Raw genomic sequence first — 24341 nt, 5'->3', positions numbered from 1 at the left:
TCGAGTCCCATAGACTTTAATGGGGTTCTAAAGTTTACACGAACATTTGGTGTGTTCGCAAGTTTTGATGCGAACCGAACAGGGGGGTGTTCGGCTCATCCTTACTGCTGATATCTGCATATGTGTTTGTGCTCTGGGGTGCACACCTTAATGCAATAGGCTGCACACACCAATGACCTCATGGCACACCTGGCACATCCTGTGCGCACTCCAGTAATAGAATGTGTAAATAACTGACTCCATTTTAGATTCCTCTCTATTTTCTTCTGAGTATAAAATAACTTTTGAATGTATGTGTTTTGACATAACTAGCTTAACTAACAGTTTGCATAGAAACACACCCTGTGAGTCACTGTGGATAAGCAGATTCCCGGAGCAGCCTGTTGTATCAGCAAAGTCATCAGCTAGTTCTTGTTAACTAAGTCAGCAAGTTTAAATCATGATAAGGAAGTGCTGAGTTTGTATAACTTTTAGAAACATATGCATTAAAACACTGCCCCTCCCTTCTTTCTTCTGCATATAAGCCACTGTTGTACTCAGTAAAACTCAGAGATCTTATAAACACACTCAAGCCTGTTTTCCGTGTCTCATTTGGTCTCTCACGGATCCGTGGGTCACTGAAGGCCTTCCTGCATTACCTGGGTGGTCGTATTACCTGTTCTTCTTCAACTCCTATGTGTTTTTAAAGCAGAGCTCCACCCTAAAGTGGAACTTCCGCTCATCGGATTTCCCCCCCTCTGGTGCCACAATTGGCACCTTTTGGGAGGGGGGACAGGATACCTATCTTTGACAGGTATCCTTTCCCACTTCCGGGAGTCCAGCAGCGGCCATGACGCAGCAGTGACATCACTGCATGGCTCCCTCCTCCTCCTCCCCTGGCCGCCGGGCTAATAGGAGAGAGGAGCTGGGCCTCGCGCATGCCGGATTCCCTTACCCGCAATGGCGGCGGCAGTGTAGCCTTTCGGCTTCACGCCGGGAACCCTAATGCCGACATCGAGGGACAGCAGGACAGGTAAGTGTCCATTTATTAAAAGCCAGCAGCTGCAGTATGTGTAGCTGCTGGCTTTTAATATATTTTTTTTCCCGGACCTTCTCTTTAAGTCTGACTAAAGCACAGGTTCACTTTAAAGTGTTCTGATAATAAACATTCCTATTTGATGGTATAAATGACTCCTTATCGTGAAGAGACTGATAGCTAGATTCAGGTAGGGGCGCGCAACGTTAGGCAGACGTAGCGTATGGCATTTACACTATGCCGCCGTAAGTTAGATAGGCAAGTACTGTATTCACAAAGCACTTGCCTCCTAAGTTACGGCACCGTAGCGTAAATTGGCCGGCGTAAGCGCACCTAATTCAAATGAGGATGTGGGGGGCGTGTTTTATGTATATTAACTGTGACCAGACGTGATTGACTTTTTTTTTATGAATGGCGCATGAGCCGTCGGTGTACATATCTCAGTGTGCATTGCTCCAAAGTACGCCGCAAGGACGTATTGGTTTCGACGTGAACGTAAATTACGTCCAGCCCCATTCACGGACGACTTACGTAAAATTCTCAAATTTCGACACGGGAACGACGGCGATACTTAACATTGGCTACGCCTCCTAGGGGGCAGCTTTATCTTTACGCGGCGTATCTCTTACGGAAACGGCGTATCTTTACTGCAACGGGCGCACGTACGTGCATTTACATATTCTACGCCGAACTCAACGGAAGCGCCACCTAGCGGCCAGCCTAAATATTGCACCCTAAGATACGACGGCGCAGGCCGTCGTATCTTAGATAGGTTTAAGTGTATCTCAGTTTGAGAATACACTTAAACTTACGACGGCGCAGATTCCGAGTTACGTTGGCGTATCTACTGATACGCCGGCGTAAATCTATATGAATCTAGCTATAAAATATTAAATACAGTTTTTTACAGTATATGTGGTAGTGGCACCACTACTAATAATAATAGTAATATATCACATGCCAAGATAATAGAGATCAGTAGATTCACATATCTCTGATCTAGTTGCGTGCGTCGCGTAGGGCTTAGAATGACACCAGACACATGCAGAAGTTATGTAATACAGTTTAGCAGCAGGCTCACATGCCAGTTGTTCTGTTGGCGGCTCCCCAAGGTAAACGAGATGCAGAAGAGAAGGATTTCTCATGTCTCATAGCCTGACATTTTGTGCGTTCATTTACCTTCACATAGGAACAAAGCCAAGCTGGCATTAATGCGAGAGGGTCAGTCAATTGCACAGTGGGTGAATGTCAACTTAGAGCTTATTCATTTTTTTCAGACGTGAGACTAATACCTGAGCAGCTCTGTTGCTTCCGTGCTCCACGGTCAATAGAGGTGTTCTAGATTTTGAAGGTAATTGAAGGTAACAAAGGACACTTTGGTGTTGATGTCTGTACACTGAGAGCACATGTTCTATGCCTTATTCACTGCTACTGGAAACTGAATCGTTTTGTCATATTTCATGATATTGCTTAGTCTGCTACATTTTCTCATGCGGCTTTTAATATGTTCTCATAAATTATACAGGAAAGAATAATTCTTGGGCCCATTAAGACAACCAGTGCAAACTAACAGACCTCTTGGAGCTGTATTTTTCTAAAGTACTCCTCCATGATATACTTACCTAAATGCAATGCCATATGTTTTTTTATCAAAAGAATTACATTTGAAAAACCGCTGCGCAAAAACCGTGTGACATAGAAAATTGGAACAACAGTCATCTTATTCTCTAGGGCAGGGTTTCTCAACCAGGGTTCCATGAAAACCTAGGGTTCCTCCAAAGGTTGCTTGGGGTTCCTTGAGGAATGAGAAATTTCTGCCTCTTTTGCCGCGTATACACGACCGCTTTTCATGATAAAAAAAATGCCATTTTTAAATTGGTCGTGTGTAGGCTCCAGAGCATTTTTCTTGATGATAAAAATGGCCATTAAAAATTTGGAACCTGTTCTAATTTTTCTCGTGGTTTTTCACGTCTGGAAAAACGGTCGTGTGTACGCTTTAACGAGGGGGAAAAAAATTTGCATGCTCAGAAGAAAGTTATGAGACGGGGAAATTAGCACAAGCAGCCCAAAGGGTGGTGCCATTTGAATGGAACTTCCGCTTTATAGTGCCGTCATACGTGTTGTACGTCACTGAGCTTTGCTCGAGCATTTTTTTTTACAACGTGTGTATGCAAGGCAGGCTTGAGAGGAATCACGTTGAGAAAAACTTTGTTTTTTTTCATGACATGAATAACGGTTGTGTGTATTAGATAAGTTCCCACTGACACCATTGAACCTTTTAGCTATTTGTAAGGGGGTTATTTTTCTCTCCTCCTGAAGAAGCCGTCATATACCACAAAACCAGTTGAGGAAAGACCAGTCTATATACTACATCAACATATATCTCTCAGGGGAACCCATTAGTACTTGTCTGTGGTTGATATGTTAATGAATTTTGTATGTTATTTTATATGTATTAAATAGTTTAAAATTATGTTTTTGTGTATCAGTACCAAGATAGTCCATTATAACCCATTGGGTGGGTATGTGTATATGGTCAGCTTCAGCAACTGCCCTCACACTCCCACCCTTCTTTGTTCTCCTATATTAATCTGGATGATGGTACTTTATTATGGTTTATTATATATTGTTTCTATGTGAGGCTATACTCAAAAATTCTTGAAAACCACAAATGTAAGGAGCATTCTTCCAAGTAACCATCATACCAATATACCATGAGTTGTAGATATAGTAATTTTCAGCAGGGGTTCCCTGAGCATGTAAAGTTATTTCAAGGGTTCCTCTGTGTTGAAAAGGTTGAGAAATGCTGCTCTAGGGCCTCTGCTAAATATAGTAAAAAATCCAGATTTTTACTTGTAAGCAAAGATTGTCAGAAAAATTCCTGGATATTACATACCAACACTTCTCCTTTTTGAAACGATGCACCTCCTCCCATTGCACATACAGCTGTGACAGGGCCTTCTCTGCAAACACTGCTGCCCCTCGATCCTCTTCCATTCTGTCATTTCCAATACAGGCTGGACACTTAGGGTTGCCACATGTCAGGGATTAACCCAGACAGTTCGGGTTTTGAATCTTGTCCGGATTTCAGTCCGCCTGAAAACCAGACACAAAATTCAGACAGGAATGTGGCTCAGAACAGGACCTGACAGGATGGTGAGGGGGCACTATCCGTGCCACATTACTATTCTCTTTGGAGTGATTTAAGATCTTCTAGGTCTATTACAATCCTATAATGTATAGGAAAAAATAAAATAAAATTGCTGTGTGCCGCTAAAGTGTTTGGGTTTGGCTTGAAGAAAAAGTGGCAACCCTACGGACACTGCAATTGTGTGCCCCCTAGATGCCACCCCGGGATGCTTCTCTAGCTTTAGTGACTGAGCTCAGATAGAGAGGGTAAGACCACACTGCACATATGTGCAATTTGAATGGCCTGAAGTTGCCGCTAGCAAAACATGTAGGGGGATTGAGGGGCCAGCAGTTTTTGCTGAGAGCCCTAGTATGTACTATTGAGACAATATGGAACTGAATTAGGGAATTTGGGGAAAACATTGCTGAAGGTGAGCTTACATTGTTTTACGGTGGCTGATGTTTTGAAATCAAATTTTGCCATTGGTAAGTTCCATGAAGAAAATGTCTAACTTTATCCATTCTGGGGAAATGTCACATCCTCTCTGCCACCAGAATTCCCAACAGTTCTGATTTACTGGTGGCAGGTTGGTACGGCTGCGCAAATCGCTGTAGGTGTACGTTGCCCACTTTAAGAGCAATAGGGGGATGCCAGAGCCAATGCATGTGATGTCTGATGGCCACCCACGATCGCTCCACAGAGAGCCAGAACGGAGATCTGTGTATGTACACAAACAGATCTCCGTTCTGACAGGGGAGTGGAGAGAGATCTGCTGTTCCTAGTGATTAGGAACAGCGATCTATCTCCTCCTCCAATCAGTACACTCCCCCCACAGTTAGAAATCCCTCCATTAGGAACACTTAACCCCTTGATTGTCCCCTAGTGTTAACCTCTTCCCTGCCAGTGACATTTATACAGTAATCAGTGGCTATTGTTAGCTCTAATCGCTGTATAAATGTCACTAGTCCAAAAAAGTGTCAAAAGTGTCCGAACTGTCTGCCGCAATGTCGCAGTCCCGCTAAAAACCGCAGATCGCTGTCATTACTAGTAAAAAAAAATATATAAATTATAAATTATAAAAATTCCATAAATCCATCCCTTTTTTTGTAATTTTTACGATTATTGCGTTTTTCTTTTACCAAGAATATGTAGAAGAATATGTATAGGCCTAGACTGAGGAAGAAATGTTTATTTTAATTTTTTTGTGGATTATTATAGCAAAATGTAAAAAATATTGTTTTTTTTATTTCAAGATTGTCGCTCTTTTTTTGTTCATAGCATAAAATATAAAAACCACAGAGGTGATCAAATACCACAAAAAAAAGCTCTATTTGTGGGGGGGAAAAGACATTGGCCCAGATTCACAGAGACTTACGCTTACTTACACTTACTTACCAGTAGATACGCCATCGTAAGTCTGAAAATGTGCCGTCGTATCTATGCGCTCATTCTTAAAATGAGCTATGCCTGAATGTTGCCAAGATACGACCGACGTAAGTCTCTCTCCTACGCCGTCGTATATTGGGTGCATATTTACGCTGGCCGCTAGGGACGCTTCCGTTGATTTACGCGTTGAATATGTAAATGAGCTAGATACGCCGATTCACGAACGTACGTACGCCCGTCGCAGTAAGCCACGCCGTTTACATAAGACATACGCTGGCGTAAATATAAAACACCTCTATAGGTGGCGCAGCCCATGCAAGGTATGGACATCGGAACTGCCGTTGGCTTTTACGTTATTTACGTAAGTCGTACGTGAATGGGGCTGGGCGTAAGTTAGGTTCACGCCGTACGCATTGAGCCCTCGTATCGTAGGGAGTATTTGCAACGTGATTCTGAGCATGCGCGCACATGCGCCATACCAACGGCCCTTCATTTACATGGGGTCATGGTTAATTTACATGTAGTACGCCCACTACCTGCCTAATTTGAATTAGGCGGGCTTACGTCGGCCCATTTTCGCTACGCCGACGTAACTTATGGAGAAAGTGCTTTGTGAATACTGGCCTTGCCTCACTATGTTACGTCGGCGTAGTGCAAATGGGATGCGCTACGCCGGCCAAAAGATGCGCCCAGGTACGTGAATCTAGCCCATACATTTTGTTTGGGTACAAAGTCGCACGACCTTGCAATTGTCAGTTAAAGCGGTGCAGAGCCGTATCGCAAAAAATGGGGCAAATCCTTACGTTTCTTCAGTGGTTAATCTGAAACTTGCCACTAATATGAAAATGTTACTCTATTTCCAAACCTGCTCATACATAGGCATAAGAGGGATGCTTTAGCTATAACACTTTATTACTTTTAATACTGTAGTGCTCAGATCTGTTACTGGCTGTTGTAAAAAACACTCTCTTCAATTTCCGGTAATGCTATGTATAAGTACAACTACGTGGGTTGACTTTTAGAACATTCAGTAAAGAAAATTCCTTTACAAAATATTTATAATTGAATAAGTAGTAAATTCTATTAAGTCGTATTTTGTGATGTGATTGGACTGCATAGATTTGAATTGAACAATCTTTTACTGCAAATGTGATATATACAGTGACATGTGAGTGTGTATGTGTTATTTTTATTATGCTGAATATATATTTTTCCTAGAAAATTTCCCTCAGGCTCTTTTCATTGATAGTAATACAAGCCAGTAAGTTACTTGAACAATATTTTGAATATAGGTTATCATTCTGACAGCTTTATGTGACTTGAAATGTCCTCTTCATCAGGGTTCGGATTTGACAAATGACTGGGTTAAATCAATAGAAAATGCAGTTAAATCCGCATTCCAGCTATAGCGTAGACCATCAAAATAACACATAAAACAAACACATTTTCACTAACTGACACACTTTCACATACAAATGAGCTAATTAAATCTGAAGAATGCCAATGACATTTGAAGAGATGTCCACCTAATTCTCTTTTTTTCTCCCCTTGAGAAGCAAAATAAAATACACTAAATTACCAAAAGTATTGGGACACCTGCCTTTACACGTACACAAACTTTAATGTTATCCCAGTCTTAGTCTGTAGGGTTCAATGTTGAGTTGGCCCACCCTTTGCAGCTATAACAGCTTCAACTCTAAAGCCTCGTACACACGACCGAGGAACTTGATGGGCGAAACACATCGTTTTCCTCGTAGAGTTCCTTGTTAGGCTGTCAAGGAACTCGACAAGGCAAGTTTCTCCATTCCCATCGAGGAAAAAGAAGACATGCTCTCTTTTTGGCTTGATGGGATCCTCGACAGTTTCCTCGCCGAAAAATGTACACACGACCGGTTTCCTCTGCAAAAAAAAATCCCAGCAAGTTTCTTGCTGTTTTTTGCCGAGAAACTTGGTCGTGTGTACGAGGCCTAATGGGAAGGCTGTCCACAAGGTTTAGCAGTGTGTCTATGGGAATATTTGACCATTCTTCCAGAAGCGCATTTTGTGAGGTCAGACACTGATGTGGACAAAAAAGCCTGGCTTGCAGTCTCTGCTCTAAATCATCCCAAAGGCATTCTATCTGGTTGAGGTCAGGACTCTGTGAAGGCCAGTCAAGTTCCTCCACCCAAAACTCGCTTATCCATGTCTTTATGGACCTTGCAAACAGTTTGAGTATAGCCTCAGATTGATTTAATGGGAAAAATTAAAATGTACCATCATCCGTAAATTAATTAGGAAATAAAGGGACACCAGAAATAGAGGGGTAGTGGCTGCTAGTACCACAGACTCACACAAACTATTACCTAGTAAGGATGTGTATCAATGGACTTTCTCGGTACTGATAACATGAGTCGGTATAGTAAAAAATTACATTTATTATACATAAAAACATACAATGTTCCATATATAAAACAAGGCTAGGACTAACAACCCCACATAGAGATACAAAGATGTTTTTTCAAACGGAAGAAGCCGTGAGGTATCAGCAGTTGTGTAGGGGAGTCCTAGAAGAACCTCTACCGGTTTCGCGGCGAACCGCTTCTTCAGGAGGTATAGTCTGTGCAATAAACAATACATTTGTCAAAACTAGCAACACATAAAACATCGGAACAGTTAAAACATTAGGGAAATCAAAAAGTGACACATTAAACCACAGGGCCGCTTACCCGGAGTCAGGGACCGCAGTGCAAGTTTCACTGACCAAGGTCCACCGTACCGAACAAGGGGGAACAAAAGTAGGTAAAAGTCTGATGGGGTAATAATGATAATATTAATTTATTGAGGGTCCATTAGATTGTACTAAGGGGACACCGTGTGCACCTATGGAGTAGAATGTGCGGGTCCCATGGGCAAAAGTAAATGTTCTTTAAAAGCTCCACAGTATATTATTGAATATTTGCAAGAGCTGCTGCAATCTTCTGTTGCTCGCACTCATTACTGTTTGTTTCCTAACATCTGCATTAACCAATTGTTCCTAGTATGGCTTAAATCTGCTGCATTGCTATTATCAGAAAATATACTGACAATATATTAACAGATGTAGATTGCTTAAGGTTTATTTCATGATAAAACAAATTTAGTATGTCTCTACAGTACATGCACATTTCCCTGCGGCTGAGTTCACATATGTACGAATTGGATGTGGGTTTCCCAGCATCCAATTCACATGACATGCGAGTGTGCCCGGCTCGCAATGGAGCCAGTTCACACAGGTCCGGGGCGGCCATGGTCCGCATTCCAAAAGGGTCCTGTGCGTCCTTGGGTTTGGTTCAGGTGCGAATTGCAGGCAAAAATTCAGACCTGATTCGCACCTAATCCAGTAAACAGGGATGCACCAGACCCCATGCTGGGAACTGTGGACGCACATACAGTATGTGAACCCGGCCTAAGTGTTATCCCTTTAAAAATACAGAAAATTGCCTGATAATCTGCCAGAAATACAGTATGTGCCTGAGGCTGGGTTCACACTGCCGCCGCATGTGGCGCACAGCGGGGGTCTGGTGCGTGCTGGTTCACCGGTTCAGGTCTGATTTCAGCCCGAATTTTAGGCTGAAATCAAACCTGAAACGCTCCAAAAAAGGCACACAGCACCGGACCCGCTGCGGAGATATGTGAACCGTCTCCATAGAGAGCCAGTCACATTCTCCTGCTATGCGAATCGAATGCTGAGAAAAGTGTATTCAATTTGCATAGGTGTAAACCCAGCCTCACTGTTTGGGCTAATAACACATTGCCTTTATTGCCTAGAAATTCCACCCAGTGTTGTCAGTCCTGCCTGCTGGACTACAGAACTCTATTTTCCACCCCTTTCTGTTCCTCTTCACATGCATACATTAATTTATTTCCTGTTTGTGCTGTTGTCACCAACGAGGCACCCCTAAGAGCTGTACTAGGTTGCAGTTCCACAGCCAAAGACCTGGGCACCCTCTCCCACCCTCTCAGACCTGGGCCCCCTCTCAGAGTGGCAATGGGCTAGAATCCTCAGTTTCACGTAAAATGCCTCAATCAGTTGCAAATACTAAGAAATATCTTTCTACAAAGGAGAGACATTTTCTGGTATTGTGGTGCTCACAGAGGAACTCTCTTGCATGTGTTCTGGGAGTGTCCAATCTTTTTGGCATCCAGTTTTTGAAGTCATCCGCCAAGTCATGAGGTATGTCTTGGCTGAAACAATGGTTTGCCAGAGTGAACAATATTCAAGAGATAGAGGAACTTACAGCAGCAATTAAAGACAACAAAAAATAGTACTATTGGAACTATTTTAAATTCTTCCTTAGATACCAACAATTGCTTGGCTAAGCCTGGTGGTAGACAGCAGTTTGCTAGCCTCATCCTTTGTCTAGTAAAAAGCCAGGATTGGGCTGCCTTGGTAACCTGGGGTTTGTTACAGACACAGGAAATCTGTGGTTTAACCCTATTTCCCTCCCCCTTTTTTTATCACCTCCTACAATCTCTGCAGATTTTCCTTGGGCAAAAAGCCATGTTGCTTTTTTGGTCCTATCTTTCTTTTCTTCAAAGTAGCCCCTTATGCCCCGTACACACGATCGGAATTTCCGATGGCCTAAAATCCGATGGAATTTTTGTCGGAATTCCGTTTCAAGCTGTCTTGACCAAATTCTGACCGTGCAAAACGCGTTGACGTAAAACACTACGACGAGACGAGAAAAATAAAGTTCAATGCTTCCAAGCATGCGTCGACTTAATTCTGAGCATGCAAAAATTGATGAGGAAGACTAGGACAGCCGCACTCCAGAAAAACGTTCTTTTTTTAATAAAAATTTGTCACAAAACTGACATGTCACAGCAGAAATTAGGAAAAACAACTGACGCGTTTCACACTGTCCTACAGTGCTTAATCATAGCTCAACTTAATTCTGAGCATGCGTGGGTTTTTTCTCCGTCGGAGTTGCACACAGGCGATAGGAATTTCCTATCGTTTTTTTTTCCATCGGAAAAAAAATAAAACATGTTCTATTTCTAAACACTGATGGAAAAAAGTCTGATGGGGCCCACACACGATCGGAATTTCCGATGGAAATTTTTTTTTTATTCCGATCGTGTGTGTGCGGCATTAAACACCCCTATGGTTAAAAATCTGAAAAGCTGGTTTGTATCATAATAATACAGATAGTATATTATTATAATTTTACGTTTGGTTGTATGGCTTACCTATTCAGGCACTTTATATATGTATGATGTTTGTCAACTTATGATTGTTTGGATGTTGGATGACACTGTTAATAATGACTATGGATTCCTCATTACAGGGAATCTTCATGTATGTGTCTGTTGTGATGCACACCCATTAATTAAAGAACTATAAAAAGAAAAAAAGAGAGAAAAATGTACAGCATACGAAAAAAAAAAAAAAAAACATTGAATCCATTTGATACTTATCACACACAAAAAAAAAAGCGCTCAGTAGTTATTTAAGGTAGAGTTAGCAAAAATCCCCATAAAAGTCTCCAAATACTGGAACTTAAGTCCTCTAGTATTATGTTAAGCTGCAAAGTCAAAGATTTATAAGAGAGATCTTCAAGTGTCTTTTTTAAGCTTAACTGAAGCTTTGAGTACTGATGCTAAACATACTGACAGAACATACGGAATGTTCAGTGAGCAGCCATAGACAGTACAGTGATATGTTTAAACTGTACTTAATATTAAAACCAGGCTAGTGTATATCAATTTAATGATATTACATTCTCCTTGTGTATTGTCGAGAAGCTGGCAACATAACCTTTGCTGCATTAGCATGAACTATCTCAATTTGAAATTTTATTAGAAATGTTTTTACTCTCTCATTAAAAAGCTCCAGGCTGAATCATAATTCTTTATGTCTGGGGCTGATAGTTCCATAGCTGAATGACATTACCGAGGCTACAGCTGAGTGTCTTAAGAACATGTTAAAAAAAATACATATTTTACCTGCTCTTTAACAGTTTCAATATGGCTTTTGCTTATCTACCTTATGTATGATAAAAAACATTATGTTAGTTGAAAAATAATCTAAAGCTAACCTGGACTCAGATATTAAAGAAAAACTTAAGAATTCATATTTTGTTTTAAATATTATTATTATTATTATTATACAGGATTTATATAGAGCCAACAGTTTGCAGCGTTTTACAACAAGAGGGCAGACAGTACAGATATAATACAATTCAATACAGAAGGAATCAGAGGGCTCTGCTCATTATAGCTTACAATCTAGGAGGGAGGGTGTTACAAAAGGTAGGTATCAAAAAGGAAGAAAGTAACAAAAAAGGTAATAGCTGTGGGGGATGATCTGATGGAGAAAAATAAAAGTACAGTTGTTAGGTAAGGGCAGAATAGGCTTCTCTGAAGAGATGGGATTTCAGGGATCGTCTAAAAGCAAACAGAGTAGGAGATAGTCAGTCAGAGGCTCAGCAAAAGTCCTGGAGGATGGGAGAAGGTGACAAGAAAGCTAGAGAGCAGGAGGTCTTGAGATGATTGAAGAGTAGGTTGGTACTTTGAGACTGGGTTAGACATGTAGCCGCGGGCAGAGTTGTTGATGGCTTTGTAAGTTGTTGTTAGGATTTTGAATTTCATTTGCTGGGTGAGTGGAAGCCAGTGGAGGGTCTGACAGAGAGGAGTAGCAGACATTGATTGGTTAGGTGGATGAGCCTGGCAACAGCATTTATGATGGATGGACTGAAGGGGGGATAGCCAATGTAAAGTTAATCCTGTAAGGAGGGAGTTGCCAATAGTCGAGGCAGGAAATGATCAGGAAGGGAACTAGGAGGGTTGTCGTTTCATTGGTTAGGAAGGGGCGTATTCTGGAGATGTTTCAGAGGTTGAGGTAGCAATATTTTATGAGGGATTGGACGTGGGGCCGAAAGGATAGTTCAGAGTCCAGGATTACACCTTAGCATGTAGGGAGGGGCTGATATTAGCGCTATAAATCTTGACAGAGAAATCTATAGAAGAGGCATGTGGGGGAGGAAAAATAATGAGCTAGGTTTTTAATAGATTGAGGAAGTGGTGTCACATCCAGTCAGATATCCCTCCCTTCCCATTCGTGAAAAGGGAAGGAGGAGAAGAAGACGAGTTTCTGCTGTGCTTTATTTCAATTTGAATTGTATACCAAGCCTACCCGTGTTTTTGACACGGTGGGCAAGGATTAGAACCTCTTTCAGTTTTATTTCCTGTGGGAGACTTTCTCTCACTTTCTATCCCACTTGCAATTGTTTTATTAAACAGGGATACAATTTGTATTACAAATTTAACAAGGGTTCTAGCCTTCCCCCTCTACTAAAACATGTTTTTATTTCTGTCTAAGTTGCTGCTGAAGAGTTTTAGGACAGAAAATGAGAATACTCTAACATAGCCTCGGATAACCATAAAACCCAATGCATATTATAACCGTTTCTCACTCTGTGCAAAACTAGTAAGAGAAAAAAAGTATACACTTTAATCTATGGAGCTCTGTAAGAAAAAAAAACATTGATAGAGAATGTTTATGTTTCTGGTTGATGTCTAATTTGTTGCGGCCTCAGTTTCTTCTCTATGTGGTCCAGTGCTTTGAACCCATCCCCTGCCTCTTTTGGCTGGGGGAAAGGTTGGGTTGTCCCTGCCATTGGTTGCCTGATGGTGGTATGGGGCATCAATCATACCTGATGTCCTCTTGCTGTTGAAAGGTGTAACATGTTGCATTTGGTCCCTGAAGAAGCAACGGTCCAAGCTTTAAAATTGTTGGACTTGGAACTTGAAGAATGCACCAAAATTATTATATGGCCTATCTATAGGTCTTTTTAGCACTGAATGCTGCACTATTTTTATGATAGTGGTGAAGATGTGTAAATATATTATTATAACTGGTTATGATTTTATTAATAGACTGGGATCAATTTTTTTTATACTTTTATATTTTTTAATTGTGCTATTTTTTGCCTTTCGTACAGAGCCTTTAAAGTCCCTCATTGGTGGAACTGGTTAGTTTCAATGTGTGTTTTGGATAGCTGTTTTTGGAATGTGAGACCACACCATAACTCTTGTAAGAGGGAGGACCACATTCTAAAAAGGAAAAGGGGGCCTCACAATCCACAGGGACATTGAATGTGCCAATATTTGGTGAGACAGACAAATGTGCTGGTGGATGCATTGAGAACTGAGTATAAGGTGTGGAGTCACCGCATACCATGGACTCACTCATCTTTTATATCCCTCTGCATTTGACTTGAGGAACCCCCCTTTCTATCAGAGTTTGTCACTTTGATTGTGTTTTATTAATAAAATTATAATTGATATAATTTTATTAGTGGTATTTATACTACCTTTATCCGATATTTTGGAAGCGTAAGTCTAACCTAAGCTCAAGTCTAACAGCGTGGGTTCTATGTTAGCCCCGTTCGGACCTCTTTGAAAGTCTGTAACCGTCTGATCTTTGTGATGTCCATCACTAAGCGGGAAACCTGAAGAAACTATTATAGTCAAACCCGTTGATTCCACACGCTTATAACATTCAATATTGACTGTCCAACACTGTGTTGTTTTATATGATATAGTTTAATATGGATGGCACTTTATATTTTTTTTTATTTATTTTTTTAAACTTAGAATTTTTATTATTTAAGAAAATCAAAGTATACATACAGTATAGTTGTAGAACTGTATGATTGTGTTACATAAGAAAAAGAACAATGATGACATGAAGTCAAATATGCCTTATTGAATAAAAGAAAAGTTACATAGATCTACGTGTAGCCAATTGTAAGTCCGTTCTAGGTGGGGAGGAGTTAATGGTACTATGAGATGAAAGTGGGTCACGTTGGTACAGGTGAGGAAGATATACAGAATGAGCATAGGAGTGTGGAGTAATCTGTGTTAGTAAGATGGTATGAAGTTAATAGAGTAAGGAGGTAATATCCAGTTGAATGTACTTGAGCCAGCGAGGTCAGCCCTTTTGGAATCTAGTTATTTTAAGGTTTGCTTTGGCAAAATTGTAGGTGTTGATGAAGGGTCTGAAGAATGAGTTGATGAGAGGGTAAAGAGTCGCTGTTCCAGTTTTTCAATATCGAAAGTTTAGCTGCGATTAGAATGTGGATGAGGATGACATGGAATTGAATGTCCCAAGCTTCCAGCCCCAGGCCTAGGAAAGCCAGTTGGGGTATGATAGTTGTGGAGTTGCCAGTAAGGTAGGTGAAGAGGGTTTAAACAAAGTGCCATAAAGGGGAGAGTTTGGGGCAGGACCACCAGATGTGGATATGCGATCCGATATTGCCGCATTTCTTCCAGCAAACAGGTGATTGGGATGGTGAAAAACGGGCTAGTTTAGCCGGTGTTTGGCACCATTGGTGGAGTCGTTTTTGTGCTGTTTCTCAGTGTGATAGGCACTTAGAAACTTTCAAGGGGAGGTGTGATGCTTGGTACCACATTGTTAAATATGCTGAGAAGTTTAGGGCACTTCATATTTTAATGTGATATAATTAAAACAATGATTTTATATAATTGATGTTTTTGTCTTTCCTAATTTGTTGGCACATTCAAAGTCCCTTCCCCTGTGGTTGGTGAGGCCCTCCTCTCCTTTTTAGGATGTGGTCCTCCCTCTTACATGGGTTATGGTGTGGTCTGACATGTATTTGAATGGGGTGGTGCCACTATGAGGATTAAAGTCCAGCCTGAGCTTTTAAGGCTGTGCTTTTTACAAGGGTCACAGGAGTGCAATTAATTTTGCACTCCTGTGACCCGTTTTCAGTGGAGAGCGGTCTGAAGTCCACTCTCCACTGACGCCACTGCCATTAGTCGGGGCAGCGCATCATCACAACTTCCAAGCCTGGATCCGCCAGCTACCCTGATTGATGACAGTCTCAACATCTCAGTGAGCCACTGAGACAGCCTCTCCCCAACCCTCCACGGCTCAGCGCTCCAATGAGCGTGGAGAAGCAGAGAGGAAAGCTGCTGACTTACAGTCAGCAGCTTTCCTCTCGGGGATCTGTGAGAACCGAGCCATTGGCGATGGTCAGTGGCTCGGTTTCAGCATAGGACAGACAGAGAATTGGTCTGATGTTCCATCCACTGATGCTTCTCTTTTAATTATACTGTGTATCTCTGTCTGGTTCACATCCTTATTTGTATTGATTGTTTTTGGGATGTGGTTAATTTTTTACCCAAGATATGACTGGGTGAGTTTTTAGACAGAGGTTCACAGCTGCAATTTAGGAACTGCTAGAGCACCATGACATGAGATAGGGAGCAATAAAACGTTTTCAAACAGTTTCTATGCATTGGACTAGATAGGATAGAAACAGGCCATGAGTTACTTTAAGGCTTGTCTATCCACAACAAAGCCATTGATTCAGCATTACCAGATATGGACCATCGATGGGTCAACAGGCAAGAAAAATGAGCACTTGACAGAACTTCTAAAAGAAAAAGTCAACATGCTCCATTTTCTACATTTCTTTGGAGACATCTGTTTCACCAAGGTTTCAAATACTGGCATAGTATTTGTATTATTGTAAATAATAGCATAATATTACGTTTCTGTTAGTTTTAAATGGTTGACAATTTTACCTGATGGGCTGTAGTTTTATATATAGCAAATGTATGTAATTTACAGATCTGTTATTTTCACAATAATGGCACTTGAGTTAATGTTCTCCCTTGTATTTGCTTCATTTATCCACCCAAGGTTAAATCAATTATGCTATAGTCATTGGTAGGAGAAAAGAAGGTACTATAGGCTTTTCTCATATCTCCAAGTACATTTATAACTCTGTTTATTGAAACACTCAACTTTTTTCTACAAAGTACGTAGATAACATGTACATGGCTGTATTTAATGATTGCATTATTGCTCTACTGTTTCAGATAATTCTCTCAGTATCTTGGCAAGACATAATGGATTTAACCGCTTGAAGCAGGAAGTGTACCTTCTACCGATCGTAATAAGTGACAGTGGTAATCCTCCGATGAGCAGTACCAGCACCCTGACAATACGGGTCTGTGGTTGTAGCAGCGATGGCGTGGTCCAGTCGTGCAATGCCGAAGCTTATGTTCTGCCAATTGGTCTCAGCATGGGAGCACTAATAGCAATCTTGGCATGTATTGTTCTGCTTTTAGGTAAGCATAACCATTGAAGCATGCTGAAGTGTTGATATACACAATAACAAAACAAAAACGGCCTTGGGAAGAAAATAACAATTAAATGTTTTTAACATCATGTTAATGTAGCATTTGAAAGCCATTATTCAAACGCCATCTGCATACTATGGAGTGTTTACTAAACTGTGAAAATGAATGTTTAATGGAAAAGAGTTACTATTGATAATCGCTAGGGGTGCAGCAACATGCTTTGATCGGGGATCTGTCCCAGTGGACCCAGGCTGAAATAACTGGACCCTTTATCTCCCAGTAGTAACAGTAGTAATAGGGACCATGCTCTGGATGGAGTGGTACCCTATATCAAGATATTTCTCCACTGTGGCCTGGTTTGTTTGTGTTTATAAGTAGGAATCAGTATTGAAGGGAAGAATGTAACAATGAGGGCAGGTTCCAGCAAGGGTAGAATTTAAACTGGGGCATTTCCAATCAGAAATTCATAATTATATATACATCCTATAGTGTGCTTCCTGTTAAGATATTGATTACAATGCAAACATTAAAGGGGTTGTAAAGGTAAAAAAAAAAATAATCCCTAAATAGCTTCCTTTACCTTAGTGCAGTCCTCCTTCACTTTCCTCATGCTTCCATTTTGCTTTTAAATGTCCTTATTACTTCTGAGAAATCCTTACTTCCTGTTCTTCTGTCTGTAACTCCACACCGTAATGTGAGGCTTTCTCCCTGGTGTGGAGTGTCGTGCTTGCCCCCTCCCTTGAGGGGGGAGGGGGCAAGCAGGAGAGTCAGGGCGCCCACTAACACACAGCTCCTTTCTCTAGCAACGTAGAGAACGTCCTGACTCTCCTGTAGTTAAGGGGGGGTGTGCACGACACTCCACACCAGGGAGAAAGCCTTGCATTACTGTGTGGAGTTACAAACAGAAGAACAGGAAGTGAGGATTTCTCAGAAGAAATAAGGACATTTAAAAGCAAAATCGAAGGATGAGGTAAGTGAAGGAGGACTGCACTGGGGTTTTTTACCTTTACAACCCCTTTAATAATAAATAAATGTAAAATGTGTACAAAAGGTAAATCTATACAGTGATGTAAGTGCATTGGACAGAGCAAGTAAGTAAAACGTGTTTATTAAAAAAAAAAAAAATACCCTTAACAATCAAATTAAATGCACATATAATCTTATACAAAGATTTTTGTTGAAACTAATAGTCTTATGACAGGGTTTCTGTAATAAAGCAGTGGAGTATATTCAGGAAGTGAATGAGGGAACAGAAACTAGAACGTCGGAGGTGATATAGATGAAGGAATTTAATAGGTATTTACTCGTTTTTTAACAGAATCATTACACTATTCTGTCTGTCTACCTTGCAGACATTAATTTTAGGCAAAACATTTTTTTTCTTTACAACTCCTTTAAACATATCGGTCAGATTGGATTGATAAGTAGATTAACTTAACTTCTAAATGTTCAGAGTTTTAGGAGACCAGAATCGGTTCTTTTGTAATTATGGACTTCTGTCTTTTTTTTCAGAGTATGGGTAGTGGTAGAGTTTTGTTAGATTAAGTGCTAGGCTGGAAATGTATTGTGATTTTGAACTGTGAAGCCAGAGAGGCAGCGACAGCTAGATTTCTCCATAAATGTATTTTTCATGAAGCGAAGTAGCTGCTGTTAACAGTGGTGATGTCTGATGTCTCTACTGTCAATCTTCCAAGAGGCAGAAGATCTACATAGACTTGTAGACTCTCAAGAGAGATTTAGGAGAACTGCTAAGATCACTAATACAACTTGCTGGAAAGTCCTTGTATGAGAATGAAGGTTGGCCAATAGACAATGGATTCTAAATTTATTTGTACAGAAATAAAAATATAAAGAGAGAGAGAGGAAATAAATGTGTATCTAAAGCCATCTAATATCTTATTTCTGTTTTGTTTTGGATAGAGCTGTGAGAGATTAGAACTCATGTCATATTTTTATTGCCATATATGTCCCTGCTGGTGCAACTTGCTCTTTTCGGAATGTGAGGGGAAATCCTGCATTTTGAGTTCTCACCAGAGGGAAATCTGCCAATGAGAAAATGAAAAGAGGTTTATTTTTTCCTTTAGAGAGATTTCCTCTCACTTCCTGTTGTGTCTTCGGGCAGGAATGAGAGCAGATTATGCAATAAAATTTTCATATGGTTAAAAAAACTGATAGAAAAAAACAATCGTCTGTGGGGAAATCCATCGGTGAAAAATCCACGCATGCTCAGAATCAAGTCGACGCATGCTCGGAAGCATTAAAATTAATTTTTCTCTGCACGTCGTTGTGTTTTACGTCACCGCGTTGGACACGATCGGATCTTTAACCGATGGTGTGTAGGCAAGACTGATGAAAGTCAGCTTCATCGGATATCTGATGAAAAAATCCATTGGTTCGTTTTCATCAGACGAACCGATCTGACAGTTTTTCAGATTGGGCCTCAGTTGTGTCTTAAAATTGTCTTGAAGCGTAAGTACAGAATGCAGACAGAATATAAGCAGCATTTTTAGAAAACAGAAAAGGGACTGTCAGATTTGGCCATTAAAGCAAGCAAGATACTGTATGTGTCCCTAGACTTGATGACCAATTTGATGACCAATGTGCTACTAAGTTACTCCAATTCTTTAAGAGGCATTTGCTATGTTTTCCCTAAACAGGTCTAATAAAGTAAATGTATTTTCTGCTCAGTATGAGTTTACTATCAGACAAAGGTAGCCAGTGGCGGAACTACCGCCATAGCGACCCACGCGGGCGCTATGGGGCCCGCAGCTGAGTGATGATCAGGGGGGCCCGGTGAGGATAAGAGCATCGCCGGCATGGTCTCCCAGCCAGGGGAAGAGAGAGGAGAGGAAGAGGCGAGCTGTCCGTATCAGCAGAGAGCGGAATTGCCCGCTGTAATAGCTTTCATTAGAACTTCCAGTGTTCCCGGGGCTCATGTTACACAGCTCCACCTCTTGGTCCGGCACCTTTGATCGACAGAACGCCGGTCCAGTGTCGGACATGTGATGTCATCAAAGGCACTAGGCTAAGAGGTGGGGCTATGTGACGATGAGCCCCGGGAAGACGGGAAATTCAAATGAAAGCTATTACAGCGGGCAATCCCGCTCTCTGCTGATCTGGCCGGCTTGCCTCTTCCTCTGCACAGGTGAGGCTGTATTGGGCACAGGCAGGCCAGGCTGTATTTGGCACAAGCAATGCTGTATTGGGCACAGGTCACACTGTATGGGGCACAGGCAGTTTAGACTGTATTGGGCACAGGCAGGCCAGGCTGTATTGGGCACAGGCAACACTATATTGGGCACAGGTCATGCTGCATTGGGCACAGGCAATGCTGTATTGGGCACAGGCCAGGCTGTATTGGGCACAGGCAGGCCAGGCTGTATTGGGCACAGGCAGGCCAGGCTGTATTGGGCACAGGCAGGCCAGGCTGTATTGGGCACGGGCAACGCTGTATGGGGCACAGGTCACGCTGCATTGGGCACAGGTCATGCTGCATGGGGCACAGGTCATGCTGTATAGGGCACAGGTCATGCTGTATAGGGCACAGGTCACGCTGTATGGGGCACAGGTCACGCTGTATGGTGCACAGGTCACGCTGTATGGGGCACAGGTCATGCTGCATTGGGCGCAGGTCACGCTGCATGGGGCACAGGTCATGCTGTATAGGGCACAGGTCACGTTGTATGGGGCACAGGTCACGCTGTATGGTGCACAGGTCACGCTGTATGGGGCACAGGTCACGCTGTATGGGGAACCGGTCACTCTGTATGGGGCACAGGTCACGCTGCATTGACACTAGGGCGGCTCTGGGGGGCCCCATACAACATTTTGCTATGGGGCCCTGTGATTTCTAGTTATGCCCCTGAAGGTAGCTGCAAAACAAGTTTCTTTACAGTGCTTTTGATAATTTGTGGTGCTTTATAAATCCTTTTTTTCATGTATTTGTAAAACAAAGACTGACATCCCTGCTGTGATTTTTAGCTTTCCCACAATCTCTCCTATCTCAAAAAAGTTTATTCTGTAGATATAATATACTGTAAGTGTAGAAAAGTAAGAGCAAAGAAAATGTTTGTTTATGTGGGATACTGTACTCTACACATTGTGCCGTGACTTACTGAATGATAAATCGGTCTGAAAAACAGTTTAATTCTGTTAACTCGTTGCCTCTACATTTGTGCAATAGCAAAGAGGGCATATATGCATCCAGGGGAAGCCAAGGTTTCTGTGCTGAGAAGGTTTCTGTGCTCAGAGCACCTTCATTATTATTATTATACAGGATTTATATAGCGTCAACAGTTTGGGTAGTGCTTTACATCAGGGAAGACAGTACAGTCACAATACAATTCAATACAGGAGGGATCAGAGGGCCCTGCTCATTAGAGCGTACAATCTAGAAGGGATGGTCAAGTGGAACAAGGGTAGTAGCTGTGGGGGGTGATCACACAGTGACCAAGCCCCCTTTCTGTAGTAATAATCAAGAGCTGCTGGGACCGTTTCCTGATCATGTGACCACTGTGACAGCCAATCACAGTGGTGATGTGAAGGTGGCATTAAGACCCTGTTAACAGGATGCCTGGGCTGGGTGGGAAGGGGTTAAAAAAACACAATGCCACTGTGACTAGCTAGAAATGTGTTTTTAAAATGTAAATAGTGTATTTAAAAATTCAGCTTTTAAAAGTCACATACTATATTTCAATATCAATATTCATTTGTTTTCCATCTTGTTCTTTTCCAGTCATTGTTGTGCTCTTTGTCACCCTCCGAAGACACAAAAACGAGCCTCTCATAATTAAGGATGATGAAGATGTCCGTGAAAATATCATCCGCTATGATGATGAAGGTGGGGGAGAAGAAGACACAGAGGCCTTTGATATTGCTACCTTGCAAAATCCAGATGGTATAAATGGATATTTACCACGCAAGGACATCAAGCCTGATTTTCAGTTCATGCCCAGACAAGGTCATACCTCTACTCCCAATGGCGTTGACGTTGATGAATTTATTAACGTAAGGCTCCACGAAGCTGACAATGATCCTACTGCTCCACCATATGACTCAATCCAGATTTATGGTTATGAAGGACGAGGATCAGTGGCTGGTTCCCTGAGCTCCTTAGAATCCTCAACTTCGGACTCCGATCAAAATTTTGACTACCTCAGTGATTGGGGTCCTCGCTTTAAAAGACTGGGAGAACTTTACTCAGTTGGAGAAAGTGACAGAGAAACTTGACAATAAACCAACCCCTTTTTTTGCATTCTGAACTTGACAACTCTGTAATATTTTAGGGTCATTGTTAGTAAAAGACTAAAAGTGGCCAACTTGTTCTAGAGACAGATTAGCACCAGTCAGTCATCAATAAGAAAACAAATCAACTACATTGTAATGTTGAACCAAAAATTGTGTACGTTAGGGGGTCAGTCTTGTGGAGTAAAGTTTGTGAAGTATCTAGAAGTCATTGGATGTTCAGTATTCACTTGCACCACCTTGGAATATGGAAATTTGGCATCTGAGATGTCCAGCTAACAGAGCAAATAAGGCAAAAGACATTGGAACTTTGGACAAGTGAATGGTTGCTCTGTGGTAATGTCTTCTACCAGTAAAGTCTACTGCAAAGTTTTGAAAACAAGGAATCAACCACTTTTTACTAAAGCAATATTTGGTCTTCTGATGAATTTTGATAACTTATCAATACCCAGCTGGCTTCCACTGTGTAATGACTTTACATTGTACATACTTGGTGGCCATCAAAACCACCACTTCATCATGATTACATGTTTTTGAGCCTTAAAATATTCACATGTCCTATTACAAATTTAACTCTAAAAACGTTGTGCGTTGATCAATAGACATCGCCCCTCGAAAGGAGACATGCATTTCCTGAGCTTTTCATGCCAAGAATGCGCAAGCCTCCGCAAAAGGTCAAAAATAAATTTGAATATTTTCAAAGAGATTTTATTGTTTCATGTTGTTCTAAATATAATTTATTTGCTATTTTCTCATATTGTTATTTTATTGCCTTTATTTTGTGTCTTAAATTATTTGCATAAAATATATGTTTAAAATATATATTATATAAATAACTTCTATCCATTAATGGGCCATTTATTTTTTGTATGCACATATTAAAAGTTTAAAAACAAAATCATATACATTTTAAAAACTGATGCGGATTTTTTTTTTTTAATTCCGCAAAAGGTTATTTAATAAAATGGGGCAATGTATATTTGCGGTAGTTGAACTTCGAAGAAAAGATCAATAGGAGCAAAAACTTTTTTTCTGAAAGACTTTGTGAGTTTTTATATTTTGTCAAGCATTATGAAAATGATCAATGGTGTTTTTTATTACAAGCACAAACATCTGGAAAAAAGCAGGTTCATGTGAATATTTCAGACATTTAGAACTTTAGAGTTTTACACATTACACTGTACAGTGACAGACACACGCTTGTAGTGATCCAGTGTTCTAGAGCGAAAATCAGTGTATGTATAATTTCAGTGCTTAAGTCAGCATTTCCTTTTTATGATATTCTCTAGTTATGCACAGGGACACGACCACATGAAAAATTGGCAGCTCCATCCGCTGCTCTCATATTAAATTTGCAATTATAAGTAGAGATTGTATAATAAATTGAAGTATCACATGCAGATCATTTTAATTTTCTACTTTGCTCTGAAGCTATATGATCATTTGTTTATTTACTTCATGTATTGAAAAATTCCTGTATTGTTTACTACTTGTTGAAATATATTTTTATAAATATGTTGTTGGTCTCTTCCTTGGGGAATTAACATTTACACTTATTATATAAGGGTTTGCATAAATAAAACAATTATGTATCAAATGAGATAGATTCATTTTCTTTTAGTTATAGGTAAAGTGCTAAATTGTGTTGGGTCTTCTGTTGGGTTTTTAATGTTGAATACATCAGGGATATGCAATTAGTAGACCTCCATCTGTTGCAGAACTTCAGGTCCCATGAGGCATAGCAAGACTCTGAGGCCCCGTACACATGTCCGAGGAACTCGACGGGCAAAACTCATCGTTTTGCTCGTCAAGTTCTGTGTGAAGCCGCCGAGGATCTCGGCGAGCCAACTTTCCTCATTGAACAACAAGGAAATAGAGAACATGTTCTCTATTTGGCTCGACGAGGAAATCGTCGGCTTCCTCGGCCGAAAGTGTACACACAGCCGGGTTTCTCGGCAGAATTCAGCTCCGATCGAGTTTCTGGCTGAATTCTGCCGAGAAACTCGGTCGTGTGTACGGGGCCTGACAGCCACAAGCATGACATCCAGAGGCATGATGGGACTTGTAGTTTTGCAACAGCTGGAGGTCCTCTAATTGCTTATCCCTGGTATACATGATGGGAACATTTCCCCCCACTTTGTACTCAGTGACACTCAAGGCATTGCTGTTGGTTGACTTTACTATCTTCCATCTTTGGTTTTTAACAAGAATGAGTGAATCTGCCTGAGTAAAGTTTGTTAACAGTTTTGCTCCCCCTTGAACCCCTTTGAAATACAGGTGCATCTTAAAACATTGGAAAATCATAAAAAAAGTTAATTTATTTTAGTAATTCAATTCAAATATATTTTATATACAGGGTGGGCCATTTATATGGATACACCTTAATAAAATGGGAATGGTTGGTGATATTAACTTCCTGTTTGTGGCACATTA

The 24341-nt window shown here is 41.0% G+C and overlaps 1 protein-coding gene across 2 annotated transcripts in view; it reads left to right on the top strand.

Annotated features, from left to right (window-relative positions):
* Positions 1-22660, top strand: part of CDH8 (cadherin 8) — a 507519-nt gene extending 484859 nt beyond the window's left edge. For both annotated transcript variants that reach the window (XM_040329195.1, XM_040329196.1), the window contains exons 11-12: positions 16401-16652; positions 21400-22660. In XM_040329195.1, coding sequence (XP_040185129.1) covers positions 16401-16652; positions 21400-21893 — 746 coding nt within the window. In that variant the 3' untranslated portion in view covers positions 21894-22660. The remainder of the gene's footprint in view (positions 1-16400; positions 16653-21399) is intronic.
* The last annotated feature ends 1681 nt before the right edge of the window (positions 22661-24341 follow it).

The sequence above is a fragment of the Rana temporaria genome, chromosome 11 (assembly GCF_905171775.1).
Source record: "Rana temporaria chromosome 11, aRanTem1.1, whole genome shotgun sequence".
NCBI lineage: Eukaryota > Metazoa > Chordata > Amphibia > Anura > Ranidae > Rana > Rana temporaria.
The sequence above is the reverse complement of the archived record's forward strand: the minus strand, read 5'-3'. Positions and strand labels throughout refer to the sequence as shown.